The 19,822-nt window shown below is 35.1% G+C and overlaps 1 protein-coding gene across 1 annotated transcript in view; it reads right to left on the reverse strand.

Annotated features, from left to right (window-relative positions):
* The window catches only part of LOC150105003 (uncharacterized), a 112,883-nt gene extending 93,381 nt beyond the window's left edge, over positions 1-19,502 (reverse strand). Inside the window, exons 1-2 of the mRNA XM_090396093.1 lie at positions 19,282-19,502; positions 4,325-5,072 (exon numbers count right to left, since the gene is read on the reverse strand). Coding sequence (XP_090252219.1) covers positions 4,325-5,072; positions 19,282-19,376 — 843 coding nt within the window. The 5' untranslated portion in view covers positions 19,377-19,502. The remainder of the gene's footprint in view (positions 1-4,324; positions 5,073-19,281) is intronic.
* Between the last annotated feature and the right edge of the window lie 320 nt (positions 19,503-19,822).

Genomic DNA, 19,822 nt, shown 5'->3' on the forward strand with positions numbered 1-19,822 from the left:
GAATCAGAGGGTACTCTCCTTAACCTCAATCTTTAGGCTCATTTCTTAAAACAGGTACCTATTTGATTAAGGTGTTTTTTGTTTGTTTGTTTGTTTTTTTCATTCGTTCGTATGCATATAAAAATTTCGCTTTCTGGAGAGATTTTTAAGAAATTTTGAATTTGCGATCGCTACTAAAATTAAACATCTCCGTCTTTTAAAATCAAACTATTTTACTGCAAAAGCCAAGACATTTAAAAGTGTACAATATGTTACAAATGACAATAAATAAACTCTCTCTATAGCATAAACGGCTCTAAGTTCGGTGTGATAATGAGTGGTTAATATTGCAAAATATATCTTTGGTGTGACTGTTTATGATCATTTCAATATGCTGGTCTCTTTCACTGATAAAACTCGCCTACCCTTGAGGTAAAAAATCGTTTCGAAAGTAGAAATCTTGGAGTGGAAAAAACGCCATCGTTCCTTCACGGCATAGCCAGAAGAACAATTCTACCAGCAGTTGTTTCATACGGAGATGACGGGTTTTCTGAAATCACCGCGATGTAATTGCGTGCAGATTCAAGTGTTGGGACACGAACCTGGATCAGAGACTGATTAAGCAGGAATCTGAACTACACAAGGGTTCCATAAAAAATAGAAAGCCTAAGTACACAACAAGTAGATAGTTTGGAGAAAATACCAGCAACCAAAGGTTCGTCCCTTAACCCTGCGGAGGTCGCGGCTGATCTGACAGATACAAATAAATTGTTTAATATAAATATTCTTACACAATTCGGTGTATAACTTGGAAGTCATGACTAGCTGCGCATGCATATATTACGAGTGATATTCCACACTGTTTATGCAGTCAGTTTTGATTTAGCACGTGTTATGTAAAGGTGTGTGATAGTTCATAGTAAATTGTATCTGAGAGACACCGCGACCTCCGATGTCAGTATAGTATGGTTTAGTTTTTTTCGTTTCTTTGTTCAATAATTTCTAGATTGTAACTGAAAATAAATAAACCATTATGTATTATATTTGCAGTTTTTTTTTTCAAGTTTTATCGCATTTTAGCACATACTAGTAATGAATGTATCTCTCAGATGCACGCAACCTACGCTGCATTTTCGACCGTGACCTCCGCAGGGTTAACCTCGGGTCACATCTTATAAAAGACATAAAAGTTGTATATAGTACCCAAAGTTTTTCCCTTCAGAGTTTCTTCAATTCTTTTGTAATTTCAGTAGTTATAAATGATGATAACTACACTATAGAGATGCATTCAAATTTCTTCCAAGGATGTAAGAAGAGTCCATGTGCTCAAAACATCTTAATGAGGATTTAAAACTGTTGAGGATGTAAAATACTGATCCATTGGACTCCCCTAAGACGTATGCCACCGTATTTAATTTTATTATTATTTTATTTATTTATTTATTTATTTTTTTGTGAATCCGAACCATGAAAGGCCGTTAGCCTATAGTACATTAATACCATGAGTGAGTGAGAGAGAAAGAGATAGAAAAAGAGAGAGGGAGAAATATCAGACCTCCAATAAGTGGTTTTTGTTTTGTTTTGATTTTTATAGTGCAAAGAGATCAAAATTCATACTGCCCAGGACACAGGATACAGCAAAACACATGGTAATTGGTTAGTAGGACAATCATAAACATCCATGCCGTTGAGAGGATTTGATTTCCCCAGACTGGAAAGCTCCAATAAGTGGGACGGAGATCTCTCACCGGGAGATGAAATCCATGTCTCAAGTAAAAAAAAAAAAAAAAAAAAAAAAAAATATATATATATATATATATATATATATATATATATATATATATATATATATATATATATATATATATTATATAATAGGGCGCCATCTATCCAGGGAAAAAAAATTAATAGAGCACCACCTATCCGAAAAACAATAAAAAGATTATTTTAGGATATAAGCAATAACCAAACATCCCTCACTGTACTACTTATCCACGCAGGTGAATAATTACCAACACGTGTTTGGAGAATATTCGGATTAAAATATGGCAGAATTCCGGTGATTTACATGATGCTACGGTAGTTGCAATAATTCAAGATTTCTCACAGTTAATGGATTCTATCAACTGGAAGTCGATATTCTAATAACAACAAAAAAGTAGGCTGCATTTTTTGATAAATATTTTATATTTATTTACTTATCCGAAAAAGGGACAAGTTTAAATGCATATGCAGGTCACTCACCAAATCTTTCTCATCTGAAACACTTCGATATCAGTTTACCCGACAGGAAATGAAGGCTTGGAATAAAAAGGCGATTAAAAACTGTACCCAGAAGCAATATTGTGTCAACTAGGTAACACGTCGTCCTCTTAAAAGATGTTGGCACTTCGCCAGCTGCTAGTTACCATAACAAGGCAAAACAAAGTGGGGATCAAAATTATTATATTATCGCGCGTTACATTATTTTTCTGACCAACCACAATGCAAGTGTACCGGAAGTGGCCTGTTTTCTTTGGCTTTTTGGTGTGTGTGTGTGTGTGTGTGTGTGTGTGTGTGACCACTGTCGACTGAACAAACGTCTCTAAAACAGTATGACAGTTGCATTTTTTTTTCCTATTCAAAGGTTAATGCCCTTTCGAAATTATTAAAGACCCCTCAAGAGCAGCTGTAGGAAGTTCCATGGGAATGACACATCATGTGTAAAATATTAAAGTTATCCACAGTAGGACTCTAGAATTCTTATTATAATAAACTGAGGAATGGTAGTCCATTACAAAAGTCTAATTTGGCTTCTTCAGGGCTGGAATTTCAGGATGCTGTGGTCCTAAACCACAACTTTTAAGTCTCCCTCTCTACTGAGTAAACTATAGGTTTAGTAGCTTTTCGGAGGGCCTTGTGATGGTGTGAGGTCCAAGTTTTAATTAGTCTAGCTTATTCGTCAATTGCTAAGTAGTTTATGATGACTTTTCATTTACATAACTTACGTATGTTTGGAGATGCAATAATCTGCAAAGTGCTGATTAGCATCAAGTTAGGTTAACTGCAACACACACCCGATATTTCGCTTTGGCTGCCAGTTTTGACTTGGCCCATGCACTACGACTGTGCTGTATCAGAACAGTATCAATAACATCAAATCTTGTTGCATTATAAAGGGGGCTTTAATTAGGGGATTGATGTCAAGTGAGTATAGGGTGGAATAACTACGATACTGTGACCACCTCCTCTAATACTTTCAAAAAAATAAAAAAATACACACATATCCCATGTTGAAAATTTTATGTAAACCATTGAAAATCCCGACACACTGTTCCTCTGTCAATTATCTGAACAGACTTTTCTTAGTAAATGTTGATATATGCCCAGAGATATCGTATTTTGACTCTTTCTTCCACCAAAAAGTTGAAGCAAGGGGCTAAAGTGAAGTTGAATGCTCTTCTCAAAAGTACTCTGCTGCCTTGAGATCGAGATGCTATCCTGATCTAAGCATGGGCTGGTTTTCCACTTCATCTACTGCCCAATCACAAGGTCATGAATTATGCAACTTAGATTGAAGCATTCTTTCAGAATGGTTAAGCTTAATATGCAATAGTTTTACGATGGAAACCGAGGCTATGCAGTTCTTAATGACTTCAGTAGAACTTCCTTTCATTTATTTCTATTTTACATCTGATACGCTGTACTCGTATTCCAGAAAAATGTGGGTGTGTTGTCCATATAATCTTTGCAATATACACACACGCGAGAGTCAATGCAAAATTTCTGCACACTGCGCATGCGTGACCAGTAGGACGACATCATAGTTTTCATCTTCACGTGACATAAAAGTTAGACTCCGAATAAAAACCATCATGTGCTTGGTTTCTGTTCCTGGTGTTCCTATCTGGAGAAAGGAGACTTCAAAATGGAGGAAGAATCTGACTCAAGTCGGATATCAAGCATTTTTGTGAGGCTATGTCTCTCTCTCAGGACTTCGGTCTACTCCCTAAGCTGAGGGAATCAGAAAGTAGGAATTGCCCTACCATTGACGGGTATTCTGTTGAAGTACCCAAACACAGGGTACTCTCCGACCTTACCAAACACTGGGAAACATCGAGAAGGCAGAATGGAGATTATATTGAAGGCCTGTAAATGTATTTTGTTACATAAATGCTTGATTTAACAACAGAACCTCGTGTATACAGTAATTGTTGCATATAATTTATGACAACACTTGCATAGATCAATATAAGATTAGTAAAACCCGCTAGCGACAATTATAATTATTAGAACAGTTTGGACAAAAACGGCGTTTTTTTTTTTTGTTTTTTTTTCACCTTTATGAAGAAATTAAAGGCATTACCTGCAACACAAAGTCGACTTCTTCCTGCACAGTTTCCAAATGGCAATGCGTCGGAGCATATGGACTACTTTGGTACAAATGAAGATACGATTCATCATTCTTGTCTCCGCTAGATTCTGAAGATGGACTTTCTTCTGGAGGACTAACATCGTGGTTTTCACTATTAGATTCACAAGAACTGCCATCACATCCAACTGTTAGATCTGGAATCAAAACAACGGTCGTAGCTGCTTCCCTATTTTCAGACTCCATCTTAGGACTGTCTGGCAACTTCTTCGAATAATGATTAAGATGCTTGGGTAGGGGAACCTTCGTTTTCGAGTAGTCCAGATGAGCAAAGTCCTTTTTGGGTGAACCTTTCCCATCGACGGTGCACTTGTCTTTAAGTCTCGATCCATCCTTGTTAGCAGATGGACTGCACAATGGCTTGGACGCATGATTTCCTGGCAGTTCGTTCTGTGATCCCAAGGATTCCTTTCGGATATTTCCATTAGCTTCTGGAGATTTTTTATTTTCCAAAAAAAGGCTTCGTTTTTCGATGTTCTGTGTTTTTTTCGGTGATATCGGAGACTTGGCGTCTTTGACATCTTTCTTCTCTACGACTCCCGCATCTTTCGAAGGTAAAGAAGTCTTCTGTTCTTGACCCTGGAATCGACGGCTTGCAAGACGAGAAGGAGAGACCACTCTGCTAGCATCGTCAGGTTTGATTTCTTCTTTGTTAGTTTTGGACTTCTTATCACTGCTATGCCTAAAAAAAAATAAAGAAATAAATAACAAATTTAGTACCCACATATTATTATTATTATATTCATTAAGTCTCTTCGTGTAATATACAATACATCTGAAATGTCATTGTTATCTACGACAATGACATTTCAGAGATATAATCATATATATATTGTATACTAATGACAAACATTTCAACAGGAAAAAAATACTGCTAGAATGACGTCTGTCAGTTGCAGACGTATATTACATTAAAACAAATATGCAGATGTGCCCTCTGGTGTCGGAAATTTTTTTCTTGAAAAAAAAAAAAAGTATAGAAAGCATTATGTGCATTTCACACCAGCCAGATTTTGATTCTAATGATATTTAATTCAAAATTAAAAAAAAAAAAATGATGAATGAATAATATGTCGATAAAAGATAATTCAAATTGTAAGTTTATTTTTAAGTGACTGAGCGGGGGGGGGGGGAAATAAAAATAAAACCAAAGAAATCTTTTAATAATCGTATACTGGCGGTCGTTGCTAGGAGACAGATAACAATTGAAATACCAAACACTATCAATTACTGACGTGTAAAAAAATAAATATAAATAAAATAAAAATAAATTAAAAAAAAATAGAAAATAACTAGTTGATTAGCTGAGATCACAGTACAAAAATAATTAGTCTTCAATAATAACAAGGCTAGAGATTGCCACTAAAATTTATTACAGCCGCGATATCAGTGAGCATGCTAATATGAGAGGGGAAAGGTTGTGCTTATACAGCCTACCAGAATTGTTTATTTATCATCGAGTTCAAGGATCTTCTTAATCACTATTTTTTTTTTTTTTTTTTTTTTTTACTAATAGCGAAACCAAACAGTTCTCGCTAGAGGGCGCAAATGCGAAACTCCGAGCGTTGCTTTTTGTGCCGGTTGCATTGCTAGTCGAGCTAGCACGCACAACGACGACAAGATTTTTCTCCGAGCAGCCTCCGAAAATCGCACGCGAGCAAGGTTATCACCCTCTAACAGTCCGAACTGGATGAGTCATCTCACAGGACCACCCTATCTCCACGTGCCCATTTTTGGCGTACCGCAGCCTGTCCGCAGGATGCCAACTCCACAGCCCGCAGGAACGCGAATGTTCCACCTGCCTCATCTACAGTTTCATTGCAGGCGTTTCGAGGGAACGGAAGTGTAAAATTCTGTCTTTTTTTTTTTTTTTTTTTTTGCTCTTGTAGTTCCACTTGTGTCTCAACTCACCATGGAAACATCAGTGTAACCATGACAATAGTCATGTAACTATAGTAACGTTAATGTAACCGTAGTAACATTAATGAAAACACAACAATGAATGTAATTGACATTCTTGTTACCATAGCAACAGAAAGCATCTTTTTTTTTTTTTTCGTTTATTTCTTTTTGTTTGGAGGTTTCTTGTGGAATATTAAATAGATATTAGTCTTTCTCCATCTAGTTTCGTTCGAGGTTTTTATACGCATCCCCATTTTCTCCCACCTCTTTTCATTATTTGTTGCGCTGTCATCATTTTTTACTGTTTTAAACTTCAGATTTGTTTCCTAACCAAATATTTTATCTCATTCATCATGTCGTACACATTCTCGCCCAGATATTATTGTTCAAGAAGCATACTTCGAAAAAAAAAAAAAATGATGAAAATAAAAATAGCTGAAAAAAATGTGCAGAAAAATGAAATAAACATTCAGGAATTTGCGAAGCTTTACAGAATCATAAAAATAACACAGAAAGAAAGAAAAAATCGAAAATCAACAAAGAACTCGAGAAATAAATCTCAACAGGAAGGTTTTAACAGGAAATGCTATAGTTTTATTTTATTTTATTTTTTTATGAGCTGCAAAACATCCGAAGAAAGGAAAATGCTAAATATTTCTCTAGAGAATAAAAGAATTTGGATAGCAACTCCACTCCCGTACTTTTCGGTGACAGTACAACGAATATAAATAATTTTACAACCATTCTGTCTTCTTCATAGAATAGCGTTACGAGCTAGTGAAAAATCTTAGTAATAAGGGATAAGATAGCATAAATGAAGTAATAAAAATGAAAAATAGACAAATTAGCAAGGGAATAATAACAGTGCACGGCACAACTGTAAGCGCTACTAACCTTCAGAAACACCCGGATGAGCATTCTGTAGTCCTACAGCAACGAAAAACACTTATCAAACCGGATCAATTCGATATTTTTATTTTATTATTTATTTTTTAAGTAGAATTAATCCCATTATATGAAATAAACTACTTATTACAATTATTTCTATTAGTGTTTGTTTCTGCTTCTGTGCTGGCATTATGCCAAGAATGAAATCTGCAAGGCCAATTGTTTCATTAGCAACTATGGAGGATATTTATCGTCTGCTTATTAACATAAGGACACAACTGCGTTAGTGTATGCAATAGTTTTATTATTAGTAACCAGTTTGTACACCTATTTTCCTGAAATGTATTTTTTCTTGGGATATGTTAATAAAACCCTAAATAAAATAAAAATTTGAAAATATAGTATAGAATGCTTTTGAAACTTTTGTTTCATGTATGAGGTATACTTTACCTTCTTGTTTCCTCCTTACGAATGGCTGAAGTATTTAACAAACTATTTTTTTGATAATAATGCACATTTCATTGATAAATAGCAGTTTTGGATATCAGCCAATTCGCTATTGTAATCCATTTGACAAGATATAACTGAAAGACAGTTCTTTATGATATACAAAAAGGTAAATCACTCCAAACAAAAACAGATACTAGTGCCATCTACTGGTCAAATGGAGAATTATCGTATATTTTACTACTCAAGTGACTGAAAAAAAAAAAAAAAAGTATGTCAATGTTCGAAGATAGTATTAACAAACACAGGTAGCATAGTGAAATGAATTCCAAACTTTGAAATTAGAAAGATTTGCCGCATTTTATCAGGGCTTTGTGATAGATGGAGTACAGATTAATGGAAGATAAAACATTATAAAGTTTCTGACATTTCTTGACATATTCTGTGTCAAGAAATGTCAGAAACTTACGACCTTTTAAGATAAAAGGAAAACTTTATTTAAATACGTAATGTTTTGACTTTAAAATTATTCTATTAATTTATTTAAATTTTTGTACCTTAAACACACAAAAAAGTGATCCTAACATTCGTATTTCCATATTTGGAAATAATAAAACAATTTAATAGGTGGATTTTTTCCGTAAATTTTTCAAGAAGAATATTAAAAATGTATTTCTAGCTTTTTTTTTCTTAAAAAAAGGCTTTCATCGTTGTGAGAATTTTTCAAGTAAGCATGAGCCAGTGCATCACTACGAACCAGCCTTAGAACACATTCACAGATACAAATAATGGCTATATTCTTATAGTTCTTTTGGCTTAAACTTAAGCTACTCACCTTTTCCGTGCTATCCGGCTAGCCAAGTAGTACGTGTATAGGCTCTCCAACCAACAGGCTATGGATTCTAAGATGATTTATTTTCATCGCCTGGTGTGAACCATGCTGCTTACCAGAAGCCTGAAATGGCTTGGAAAAAATATCTTGTTTGGTCTCTAGAATAGTAGAGCCAGATGAGCTAACCTTTACCCTACACGTAAACACAGATATTAAGATGTCTGTGTTTATGTATAACCATGCGCTTGTAAGCCTGTCCATTAAAAAAAAAAAAATAAATAAAATAAAATAAAAAATGCGTGCCATCATTCTAGGATATCCTCGGTAGCAATGTCTCCCGTAATTACTGGCTTCTTTTAAAGAGTTTGGACTTGGGGATAAGATGATTTAGCAACATGAAAGGGTTAAGCTTTTTTTGTGATATTTTTATTTTTTTATTTTTATTTTTATTTTATTTTATTTTTTGTAGGGAGAGGGATTCGATGTTTGTGATCATAACAATGTGGATTATTGCATGATATATGAGACTATAACAGAGGATGGGGGGGGTCGACAATATCGAAAGACAGCGTTACGCAATTTATATACTCAGTGATCCTTACTCAGTGATACTGCTTGACTTTGCAAAGGCTTTTGACAGGATTCCATATGGAACTCTGTTACATAAATTAGAGCAAATGGGTATGGATCCGAAGATGATGATTTGGATTAAAGGATGGCTGGTGGACAGATAACTACGAACCAGCCTTAGAACACATTCACAGATACAAATAATGGCTATATTTTTGTAGTTCTTTTGGCTTAAACTTATCAAAGATATCAAAGAGTGGTTTACGGAGGAGCTGAGTCCAGGAAAAGGCAAGTGACTAGTGGTGTACCTCAGGGCTCAGTGCTTGGTTATCTATTGTTTAATTTGTACATCAATGATATTGGAAATACCTTGAATGGAAATATCCACTTATTTGCTAATGATGCAAAATTGGGAAGAGCGATAATCAATTCAAATGATGTAGATATCTTACAGGATGACTTAAATAGGTTGAAGGTATGGACTAAGGTAAATGGCTGTCAGTTCAACGTGGCTAAGTGTAAGGTGATGCACTTCGGGAGGATGATATCGCATGCTGTTTACTATATTAACGGAACTGAACTGCAGGAAGTTGATGAGACAAGAGACTTGGGAGTTATTGTGGACAGAGAACTTAAGTGTAAAGGGCGTATTGCAAAGATTGCCAAAACATCACATCAAATTACATGGTTGTTGAGGAACACACTAACAAGCAGGGATAGGGAGGTTATTGCTCCACTCTATAAGGCCGCATTTGGACTATTGTGCACAGATCTGGTCGCCAGGATTTCTTGGTGATGCAGAGGTGGTGGAGAGGATTCAGAGGGGGGCGGGTTACAAAGATTGTTGCAGGTTGAGATGTTCCCTATGAGGATAGATTGATGATCTGTGGGCTCCAAAAACTAGCTGATAGACGTAGGAGAGGAGATATGATAGAGGTATTTAAATTGTTAAAGGGATTTTACAGGATTGATACTGATAATATTTTTAAGACCAGTGCAGGAAGTGAGAGAACGAGGGGCCATCCCTGAAGATTGTGTAAGAGTGTGGTTAAAAAGGGTGTTAGAACTAGATTTTTTACTTGGAGGGTTGTGGATGGGTGGAATGTTTTGCCAGAGGTGGTTGTGAATGCTTCAACTGTGAATGAATTTAAGGAGAGGTATGACAGGTATTGTGTAAATAATGGTTAGTGTGTCAATGTCTGGTCTCCCGCGATGAGTCTTTTGACTCCATGGAGACACCGTTAAAATAATAATAATAATAATAATAATAATATACGAGCCATTAACAGACAAAACGCTACATTAGTTTCAATTGTAAGGTTGGACTTGTTTTTAATAATTTTTTTCTGATATTTCAATTCCAGAAATTATATTTCATAGTCCTTTTAAACATTTCTTAATACCGTTCTAATGTCCTTCAACTATAACACTATTCCAACCCCTTCACAACAACCGTAGGTTTAGTTTACAAGTTTTAAAGAGGGTGATTATAGGTAAGGGAATGACCAAGCGGCGTTTCCCCCTCTTTTGTAGAGTTCCTCCTTCCCCGTTGTTATAATGGCATGTAAAAGTGTCATTTAGTGCCTCCCATCTTGGCATCGAATTATCTTTACCTTTCGGGCAGTCTATGCATTAACAGCAAGTGCAATTCTCTACGCAGAAACATGCTTAAGTTTGTGGATAAAATCCTGCAAGTTCCTTACATACTTGTAGGTGAGCTTTAATTACTGGTAGTCTCTACGTAATCTGTGTACCGAACTATATAATTACTGCCTATTTACACAGCACCACCATAACGCTAGTTGTTGATCTAATTACCTTGCGTTTCTCTAGAGCTTTATCAAAAGCACGCTATGGCATCGAGGCACTCCATAAGATGACCTCTGACCCCCATGCGCATTTTAGACGCTTACGTATTATCGTTTGCGCATTTTTCTTTTTCTCGTTTTTAATCCTGCTCAATTCCACTTGGGTAGACATAATCATAACAATTGACTTTTGACCTACCTGATGAGTGGCATCTTGGCGAAAGAGTCGTACGATTCTTTCAGTTAATATTAGTGTTCAAATTAATTCGAAAACAAAGAGGATAACGCAGTGTTGTGCAACATTGTCTCTAAGGGGTGATCGTGGGCTAAAAGTTAATTTTTTAATTAAAATTCCATAAGGAAACAAAGAGTGTGAGAAATAAAAAATTTTCGGTTATCCTAAAGTTCTTGAAAAAAAAAGTAAAATAAAATATTTTTAACCGAAAATACGGCGTTACGCAATTTATATACGAGCCCTTAACAGAGGAAACGCTACATTAAAACTGATGAAAAGTAATACGAAAAATCTACAATAACAATAAAATACGCATTTCATATAATACTAGAACTTCGGCGCGCCTAACAGGTTGATACACGGTCTGGTATAAAAAACGAATGCGAGCTGATAAAGTCATAATTGGCAACCAGTGACCATCAAAAAGTGAATAATTTTTTACAGTGATTTGGCGAGGCCAAAAAGAATGTTGACATTTTCTTTATCAACTTATTAAGATTATTATTATCATTTCAAGTTATACCAACACGCCACCATTGTGGACAGATCTAGTTAAACCTTCTAAGGCTTAAAGTTAAGCCTTAAACTTCTTTAAAATCTTAAAAATTATAAAAGGGGATTGTTGTTTATATTATCATCACTTTTATTTCGGCAGCCAAAACTCTGTTTGATTTTCGGCTCTTTATTCACTGTCAACTTTTTTCACACCACGTAAACACTGCTTCTTCCTGCCATTGCATACGCGCCAAGGCTGTAATCAGACTATAAAGTAAGTTTACGTATTTTATAATAGAGTGCGAACTAGATGCGATGGTGGTGCCCTCTACTTTTCCTTCCATGCTATCACATTCTTATCTTGTTTGAGAGAAGACTTCCAGAATCTGCCTAACCTGGAGAAAAAAAAAAGGGAAAAAAAAAAAAAAAACGCGTCAGTTAGCGGACAAGGGCCTCCTTGTCATGACCTGTTCCTCCTCGAGGCTCGCCAGGCTACCAGACAGCTTCGGAGACTATCCTGCTACGAGTTTATGGTTCAAGAACGATTTGTCTTGCCGAAGTGATTCCCCAGTTTACAGGCAGAGCTGAGTGTATACATGGAAAATATCTGCCTTGTGAGAGGGAGGGAAGGCTCCAATCTCGACGATGAATACACCGTTTTTAAGTGCTCGTATGGCTGCGTTCAATGATGAAGGTTGTTCCTGCATGTATATATAAAAAAAAAAAGGTCACAAGTGGAAGCCATGTCCGGATCTTTTATCGGCTCGCAGTTGACTAATTAGCACTCAAGACAAGATTGGTGCCTGGTTTGTCGGTTCGATGCACTGGTCTACGACACCAGGAAATGTGTGGGGAGGGACAATACTGTGTCTTCCCCCCACAGCGGAGTTTGCACGTGCTAACGAAAAAAAAAAAAAAAAAAAAACCTCCTCCCAAAACAAAAAAATAAAAACAATTCTAAGCAACCGTTGACCTTCCAAGCTATGCATTTTAACTCCCCCACCCCTTATAATTCTTTTTTGTTTTGTTTTAACCTTTCCACACCTCTGTTGTGAGACAAAGCTATTATCATTCAACAAAGAACAGATTCTTAACTTCTCGAGTGCATCGCCCGCAATGCTTCCCCCCCCCCCCCCGTCTTATACCGTCCCTGCTCGTAATGACTGTGCACTTGTTGCTATGATCTTTTCAAGGACATCTTCCAGGTGTGTTCTAACAGGACCAACACAAGGTCGGCCTGTAGGTCATGAAAGAAACTTAATACGTTGTTCTTAAGGCGATATAAGAGTAGTCCTTAATAGCGCTCTGAATACAACGGACCGTTTGATGAAAAAAAAAAAACGAATAATAATATTAATTTATATATTTAGATGTAGAAATTGCTATTATGTTTTTTTTTTTTAATGCATTTAGCCTAATCTTACAGTAAAAACAATGTCTTAGGGGCGATATATTTTATTTTTTTTTTTAGTAACCTGGCATTCCATGCATTTCTGATAAACTTCTCTTTTTAGGGGTCCGATAACCTAGAAGAAGCCCATTACGGAGAGGCTGTCAGCATACTCTTACCGCAAGTTGATGGATGATACAAAAGATCAAATATAGTTCTCAGTAACGAATACTCCACTCTTGCAGGGACTTGTAGTTCGGTATGTAAGTTGGGATTTTGGGAGAAGTTAGATTTCAATATATACAGCAAACGATATATCACATCACACCTTGATAGAATTTGTCATCATAATGCGTGTACTTCTAACAAATTATTTCATACAATTACTGATAATATCTAAAGTAAATAAAAAGAGGCGAGTGCCATCTATTGGAAAATGCTAAAAACATAAATTTGAAAATTATATTTTAAAGAGCGAAAACAAAAATTTTAAAACCAATGCTTTTTTATATATTTTTGAAAAATTAAAAAATCGAACATTTACAAAATAAAATATTAACACGATATAAATTAATATTTTAATTTATTCCCGTTAAGTTTTCTCCGACTTTCCTAAATATACTTATGAAAATATATGAAAAATAAATTTAAATTTAATTTAATTGTAAATAATTAAATAAAAAATCTTATATAATGCCTTTTGGGGAGGGGGAAGAACGATGTACGTAGAACAGTACTGCATCACAAAGAAACATTTTTCTTCAAAGAAAAGAAACTTAGAAAAACGAAATATTCAAATTAGAAATAAAGTACTTAATGCATTTCTAAAATCCAAATTTCCGGAATTTGAAATTTCTGGTGAAAAACGATTGAAATAATGAAAACAAATTTAAAATGTTTTAATACTAAGTAGATTTTTTTTATCTTAAAAGAAACGTATTTAATTTTTATTATTTATTATTTTTTTTGTTATTTTTTATATTTTAATGGAAAAAAATCACACATTGGTGGGTTCACAAATTTTGCTTCCTGCGTATTTCGGCGCTTAATGAATATTAGTAAATATATGCTTAAAGCAGAAATCTAAGAATTCAGTTTCAAATATTTCACCTGATATCGACTTTTTGTGTAGCAGTATTGAAACACATCCATCGCATTGAATTGTTATTAAACTTCTTTTATGATTTTAATTATTTCTTTATTATTAATCGTTTTACGTTTCATGTGCTTGTACTGCAAATGTACAATAACAATATATCCATCTATATAAAAATATGAGATAATATGCCAATGAAATGTGTATGGAAGATGCTGAAAATGGAGTATTTGCATTTGATTTTTGTGATATTCGCTGTATATGTTTTGTATTGAATATAAATACAATAAAATTATAATAATTTACGTATATATTACTATTTTTTTTCGAGGGGGGGGCGTGAAATATTTTAATTTTTCCAAAGGGGGCTCTGATATCCAGAAGTTTGGGAAGCACTGCTTTAAGCAATTCCAACCGACTTGCCGTATAGCCTGACGTTGGGGGGGGGGGGGGCGAATGTGTTCACGGGGCAGGTTTGCCTGTTTGGAGGGATGAAAAAACCCTCAAAACTTTAGTCGAAAGAGACCAGATAAAGGTTCATCACGTCACTGACAGCACTGACAGGAATCGAACCCAGGTCTTTCCGACCAAAGGGCTTCACGGAGGCTCCTCTGATTTGTATAACGTTAATAGCTTTTTTTTTTCCTCCGATGATAAGAAGACAATAATTGCAACATACTCCAACCCCAAAAAGAGAAATCTCATCTAGAGATTTCGGCGTTGTCAAAAGTAAAACTGAATGAAGAAAAAAGGGAAGGAAGGATGGGAGAAATAAGACAGGAAAAATTTCTTCTTAAAAGTTCAATAAATTCGCTTTCATGCAAATATTTATTGACCATTTAAGAATTCAAACGCTCAATAACTTTCTCTCTCTCTCTCTCTTTATTTTCTTTCCCAAATATTAGCTGACTGACCAAATAGTGAGGGGAAGAATTACTGAGTTCTCTAAGACGGAACCGTACGCTACAAGGACGTTGACTGCAGATCCTATCAACTAATGAAATGTTTTCTACCTGCAGTCGAGACCGATAAAGAGCTTTAACTGTTCTAATCATCATGCAAATCTTGTTTGCTGGGATCTCCGCACATCGTATTTGCTCAGCTACACCAATACGGCTAAACGGAGGTAAAACTGGGCGAGCCTCCTCTGTTTTTTCCAGCAGCGTTACCAATTTTAACAATGCCGTCTGACAACTAGGGGTCATGCAATGCATGTTCAAGTGACCTGTGGCCCTTCTCTTTCCTCCCCCCCCCCGCCTTCTTGACTGACGATACAAAACTCTACCGCAAAGAACCCATACTGAAAGCTCAACAAGTGAAGGTCAGAGTGTGCCCTTTGCTAACATGTGAGGTTGGATGTTTGTTTAGCAAAAACGTGCAAAATATTAGTAGTCAACTTACTCCCTAAGCACACCATATTCCCCTCTTCTTATCTGTTTTTCTAAGAACTTAGAAAGAACAAAAAAGAAGTCAGGTAAAAAAAATTAATGACCTTTTTTTTGCTGTTTTATTTGAGGTTCCTTTTTCTTGAAGGGCGGACTTTGCTTCAGTAGTTGCGTATTTTTAAATGGGGGCGCACAAAATAAACTTTCGCTCCAATTATGGCTTCTTTGTTGGTGAAGAAAGAACAACAACAAAAAAAAAAAAAATAGTAAAAGCTGGTCAAGCATAACTTAAGAAGTTGACAAGCTTATTAACCTTAATCGGATAAATAATCAGACTTTGCTTTCTCTGATGTTATTTAGATTAAGAGATATAAATTTAGATTTTTTTTAATGACCACACTGAAGTCGTGGAAAGATAATATCTCATTGTTTCTGGACATAGGGACAATAAAATCCACTGCATGACATAGCAAATGAAGTAAATTGTGCAGAATACACTGTATGGTTATAACCGGTTCGCTATAACGCAGTTTAATACACGGTACAATAGCAACATCACCCATCTTATTTTTTTAAAAGTTAATCTCCGTATTGAAGTCCCTAATAAAAAATTTAAAAAAAATGTCAGCATGTTACTTAGCAACTGTATCCATGGTGACAAATGAAATTAATTTCTCTGAAATGATTCTAGAAAGATGTGAATGGGGTCCTCAAGGTCTGCAAGTTTCATCCGTTAATTTTAATCAAGGCATACGAAAAGGACTGTCCGAATAAAAATGCACTAAAATAATGCAAGTTATGTTATTCGATGCAGCACCTGGCCTGTCCTGTTTTTCACACGTGGGATGTCAAGGTTTTCTCCTTTAGCTGCAGGTGTGAGAATGTGCCACGTCACTCAATTGATTTCTAGTTTTTTTTTCCTTCTTCTTTTTGTTTTTTTTAAGTCTGGGAGATGTTTTTATAAAGAAATATCAAACTTCGTTTGGACTTTTTCCAGTTAAGGGTGGATTTCTTATAGATATTATTTCATCTTATACAGGAAGAGTTGATGTAACTCGATCAGTTCGAATATTGCAGTGTTTGTTTTCAGTTGTAAGGATCTATTGTATGTGCAAGGATTTGTGTTGAAAGATGTCTTCGGGTTACAAAAGGTAATGTTAAGTCTTGGAGAACAGCTACATCTTTTGTGATGCTAATTTAAAGTGATTTGAAACCTTTCAAGAGATACAAACGGTGGAAGAATAACTTTTAAACTTAGGACTACTAAACAATGTAGCCAATGTAACCAATGTTTCAAGATCTCATTCTTGCTAATGCCAGATTACATGACATTAAGCTTCTATCTTAGACAATTAAATGTACAGATAGATAAAATTACTCTGAAAAAAATACGGGAGAATGACAAGATATATTATTAATTGTTAATACTTCATGTGTACTGCGTAATAAAAGATGCTTCGATTAATCATGAAATAAATTACGAAATGGAATGCTTTCTTTAGACATGTCTTTTTTCTATTCCGACATGGCAAAAAAAAAAAAAAAAATTCAGATAAGAAGCTAAAAAACTTCGGATAATCGAGATGCACGATGATCTTCCTCGTGATTATTAGCAAGAAATCGAACATTTACCTCCATAACATCATTTCGTCTCAACCTCAGCCTAAATGAAGCAGCAGATGTAATTGAAATGCAGTTTTTGTTATGTGTGTGTGTGTGTGTGTGCGCGCGCGCGCGCGCGCGTCCACGAAGGGAAGGAAGGAAGGGGGGGTAAAAAAGAAAGAATTAATAATAACCAAAGAAGGTTAGAAAATGACGACATATTCTTTTTCCCAAGATGATCAAAAATAACCATTTGCAGCTGAATGAAAATTTTTAAAAAAAAATGAGAGAAAAAATAATCGATCTTAAGTAATTAATCGTTGGAAAGGTAATTTTTTCCCCTCTTTTACATCAAGTATATATATATATATATACAAAAAAGCAAAGCTGCACGCTTATTAATTTCACCATTTTCAACATCTCGCATTATCTGTTTTTAAATTTGTTATAAAAAGCAGATATTATTACTGTTATCTTAGGGGGTCTTTTAGTAATGATTGAAATGTGTGTCTGGATAAACAGAAATTTCAGAATAGAAGAATAAAATAGAATAAATAAATCACACACAAAAAAAATACAGCTCAAACTTAATAAAATATTAAGATCGTTTCTGAACATCTAAAAGCAAAGATCGTTCCAATAGAAATAATATTGACTAAAACATGAAAAATTAATGTTCGGACTCGTAAGCAATGCAACCTAACTAGAATAAAACAGATTTAAGTAATCCGATACAACATGAAATACTAATTCTGAAGAGAGAGCAATACATTGAACTGATACAAATCACTTGCACAGACGTAACCTATAGTTGCATTGATCAGATTTCTTCAACGAAGCTGGAGAACTCCATAGATGCACCATTAGCCATCGTTTTTCTCCCCCCCCCCCAGGTTTCCCTTAAAAGTTTCTTTTTTGTAACATTACAACTACCTCAAGAAAGAAGGTAAGCAGCTGATACACGTCACTTAAATCACAGAGACACCTGGCGGTTTTGGCTTAGGTATCATTTGGATTGCTTTTCTTCCTCTCATACATCGGCCCAAAAGTGCTATTACCCATTTATAGAGTCCATTATTATCTACATATCTCTCGGTAGATGTCCCTGATTTCTTTATCTTTTGATCTATTTGAATTTCCTTCATCCATTTTTCCTTCCATTCTCCATCCGCCTTTACGTATTTATGAATATCTGAAGAGCATTCTTGTTCTTTTAGCTTTACTCCTGCTTGGCATTATTATGATCTCAGTCAGTGTATGCAAACAACCTAGATCCAGTCGCATTTATACGAGCCAGTCAACACTGAAGAGAAAATAAAGATGGTCATAAAAACCTTAGCCTTTAGAAATATTATACAAAGAAGAAATGATATAGACAGAAAAAAAAAAAAAATCAGAACGAAGAAACAAATAACACAGTTCTGGTACGTAGACTCTTCCAGATACAAAATCTTTTTTGTAGGAAAATATTTACTTGAATATTTCAGAAATAGTAACAAAAATATTTTAATTCTTTCAAGATTAAATACAAGAAATATAAATTATATAAATCATAATTGCGATTTTGTTAAAGTAATAAAATTCAGAGGTCGCAAGTGTTGCGTATATAATTTATACCACACAGAACGAGGAAAAACTCGGTATACTGAACGAAATCTACACTTTATTGACATCAGCTCTAATAAATATTTAATTATTGTAATGATGTTACCTAAACAAATTCCAGAGGTCGCCGGTGTAGTAATGCATACACGTGCAAACAAATTAAAAGAAAGAAAAAAAAAAAACTATTGGCTAAGTTTATATATTGTTGTTTTTCTGCAGTTAGAAATATCGTACTTTTAATGCTAAGATTGAGAAATAACTTGAAACATTATAACAAAAATAAGATGATGATGATGATGATAATAATAATAATAATAATAATAATAATAATAATAATAATAATAATAATGTAAAGAATAAATCGTTAAAAATATGAAGACATCTGCAACTTTGTATATATGTATCGCATTTAGTAGTAATAATAACAATAATTGAAAATAATATCTGAAAATAATTTATTGTAGGAAGTAGAAATTCGTAATAAATTTAAGGAAAAAGTAAATGACATATTTTCTATGCAATATTTCTCTTATCATAAACACACAAAATATTCTTTACTTCACTTTTTCTCTGTTCGGACTGCATACAAAAGCTTCCATTATAGTTTTTTGTAAAAATAACTGAAAGAAATCATACCTGACAGGAAGAGGAATGTGTGAACCCGGAGTCCGACTGCTCGAACTTCCCTTGGCACCTCCCGACTGAACCCCGTGCCTAGTTGTCGGTCTCATGTGAGATGCAATCTGTCAGGCCCATTGAGCATATAAAACTTTGTCACTGCTTTCCACAGTTGGAGGGATGAGAACCACTAGTCGGCTACCACTCGTGTACCATCGTTGTTGCTGCTACTCAGCAACACTTTTGGAACACCCAGCAGGCCCGCGTGCCATTCACGTTAGTGACGCTTCAAGTTCAGGCAGCTGTAGCGTGCGTCTGGTTCCCACTGTGCTTGTCAAGGTACCGTCCTCTGGCGGAGCTCCCAGGAACCATTTGTTGAGTCGGGAAATGAATTGACTGTCCGTGAATGTTTTGTAATTATAGGGCACGCCGCACGAGAGGGCCAAACTGTCTCGCGAAGCCAGGTGGGACGGAAATAACGAATTTTGTCTGTTTTTTTTTTTATATATACATATATTATATATATTTAGGCCAAGTTTTTTTGCATTTTTTCTTGTGA

Source organism: Typopeltis vanoorti, chromosome 7 (assembly GCF_054136105.1).
Source record: "Typopeltis vanoorti isolate ZY-2024b chromosome 7, IOZ_Tvanoo_1.0, whole genome shotgun sequence".
Classification (NCBI taxonomy): domain Eukaryota; kingdom Metazoa; phylum Arthropoda; class Arachnida; order Uropygi; family Thelyphonidae; genus Typopeltis; species Typopeltis vanoorti.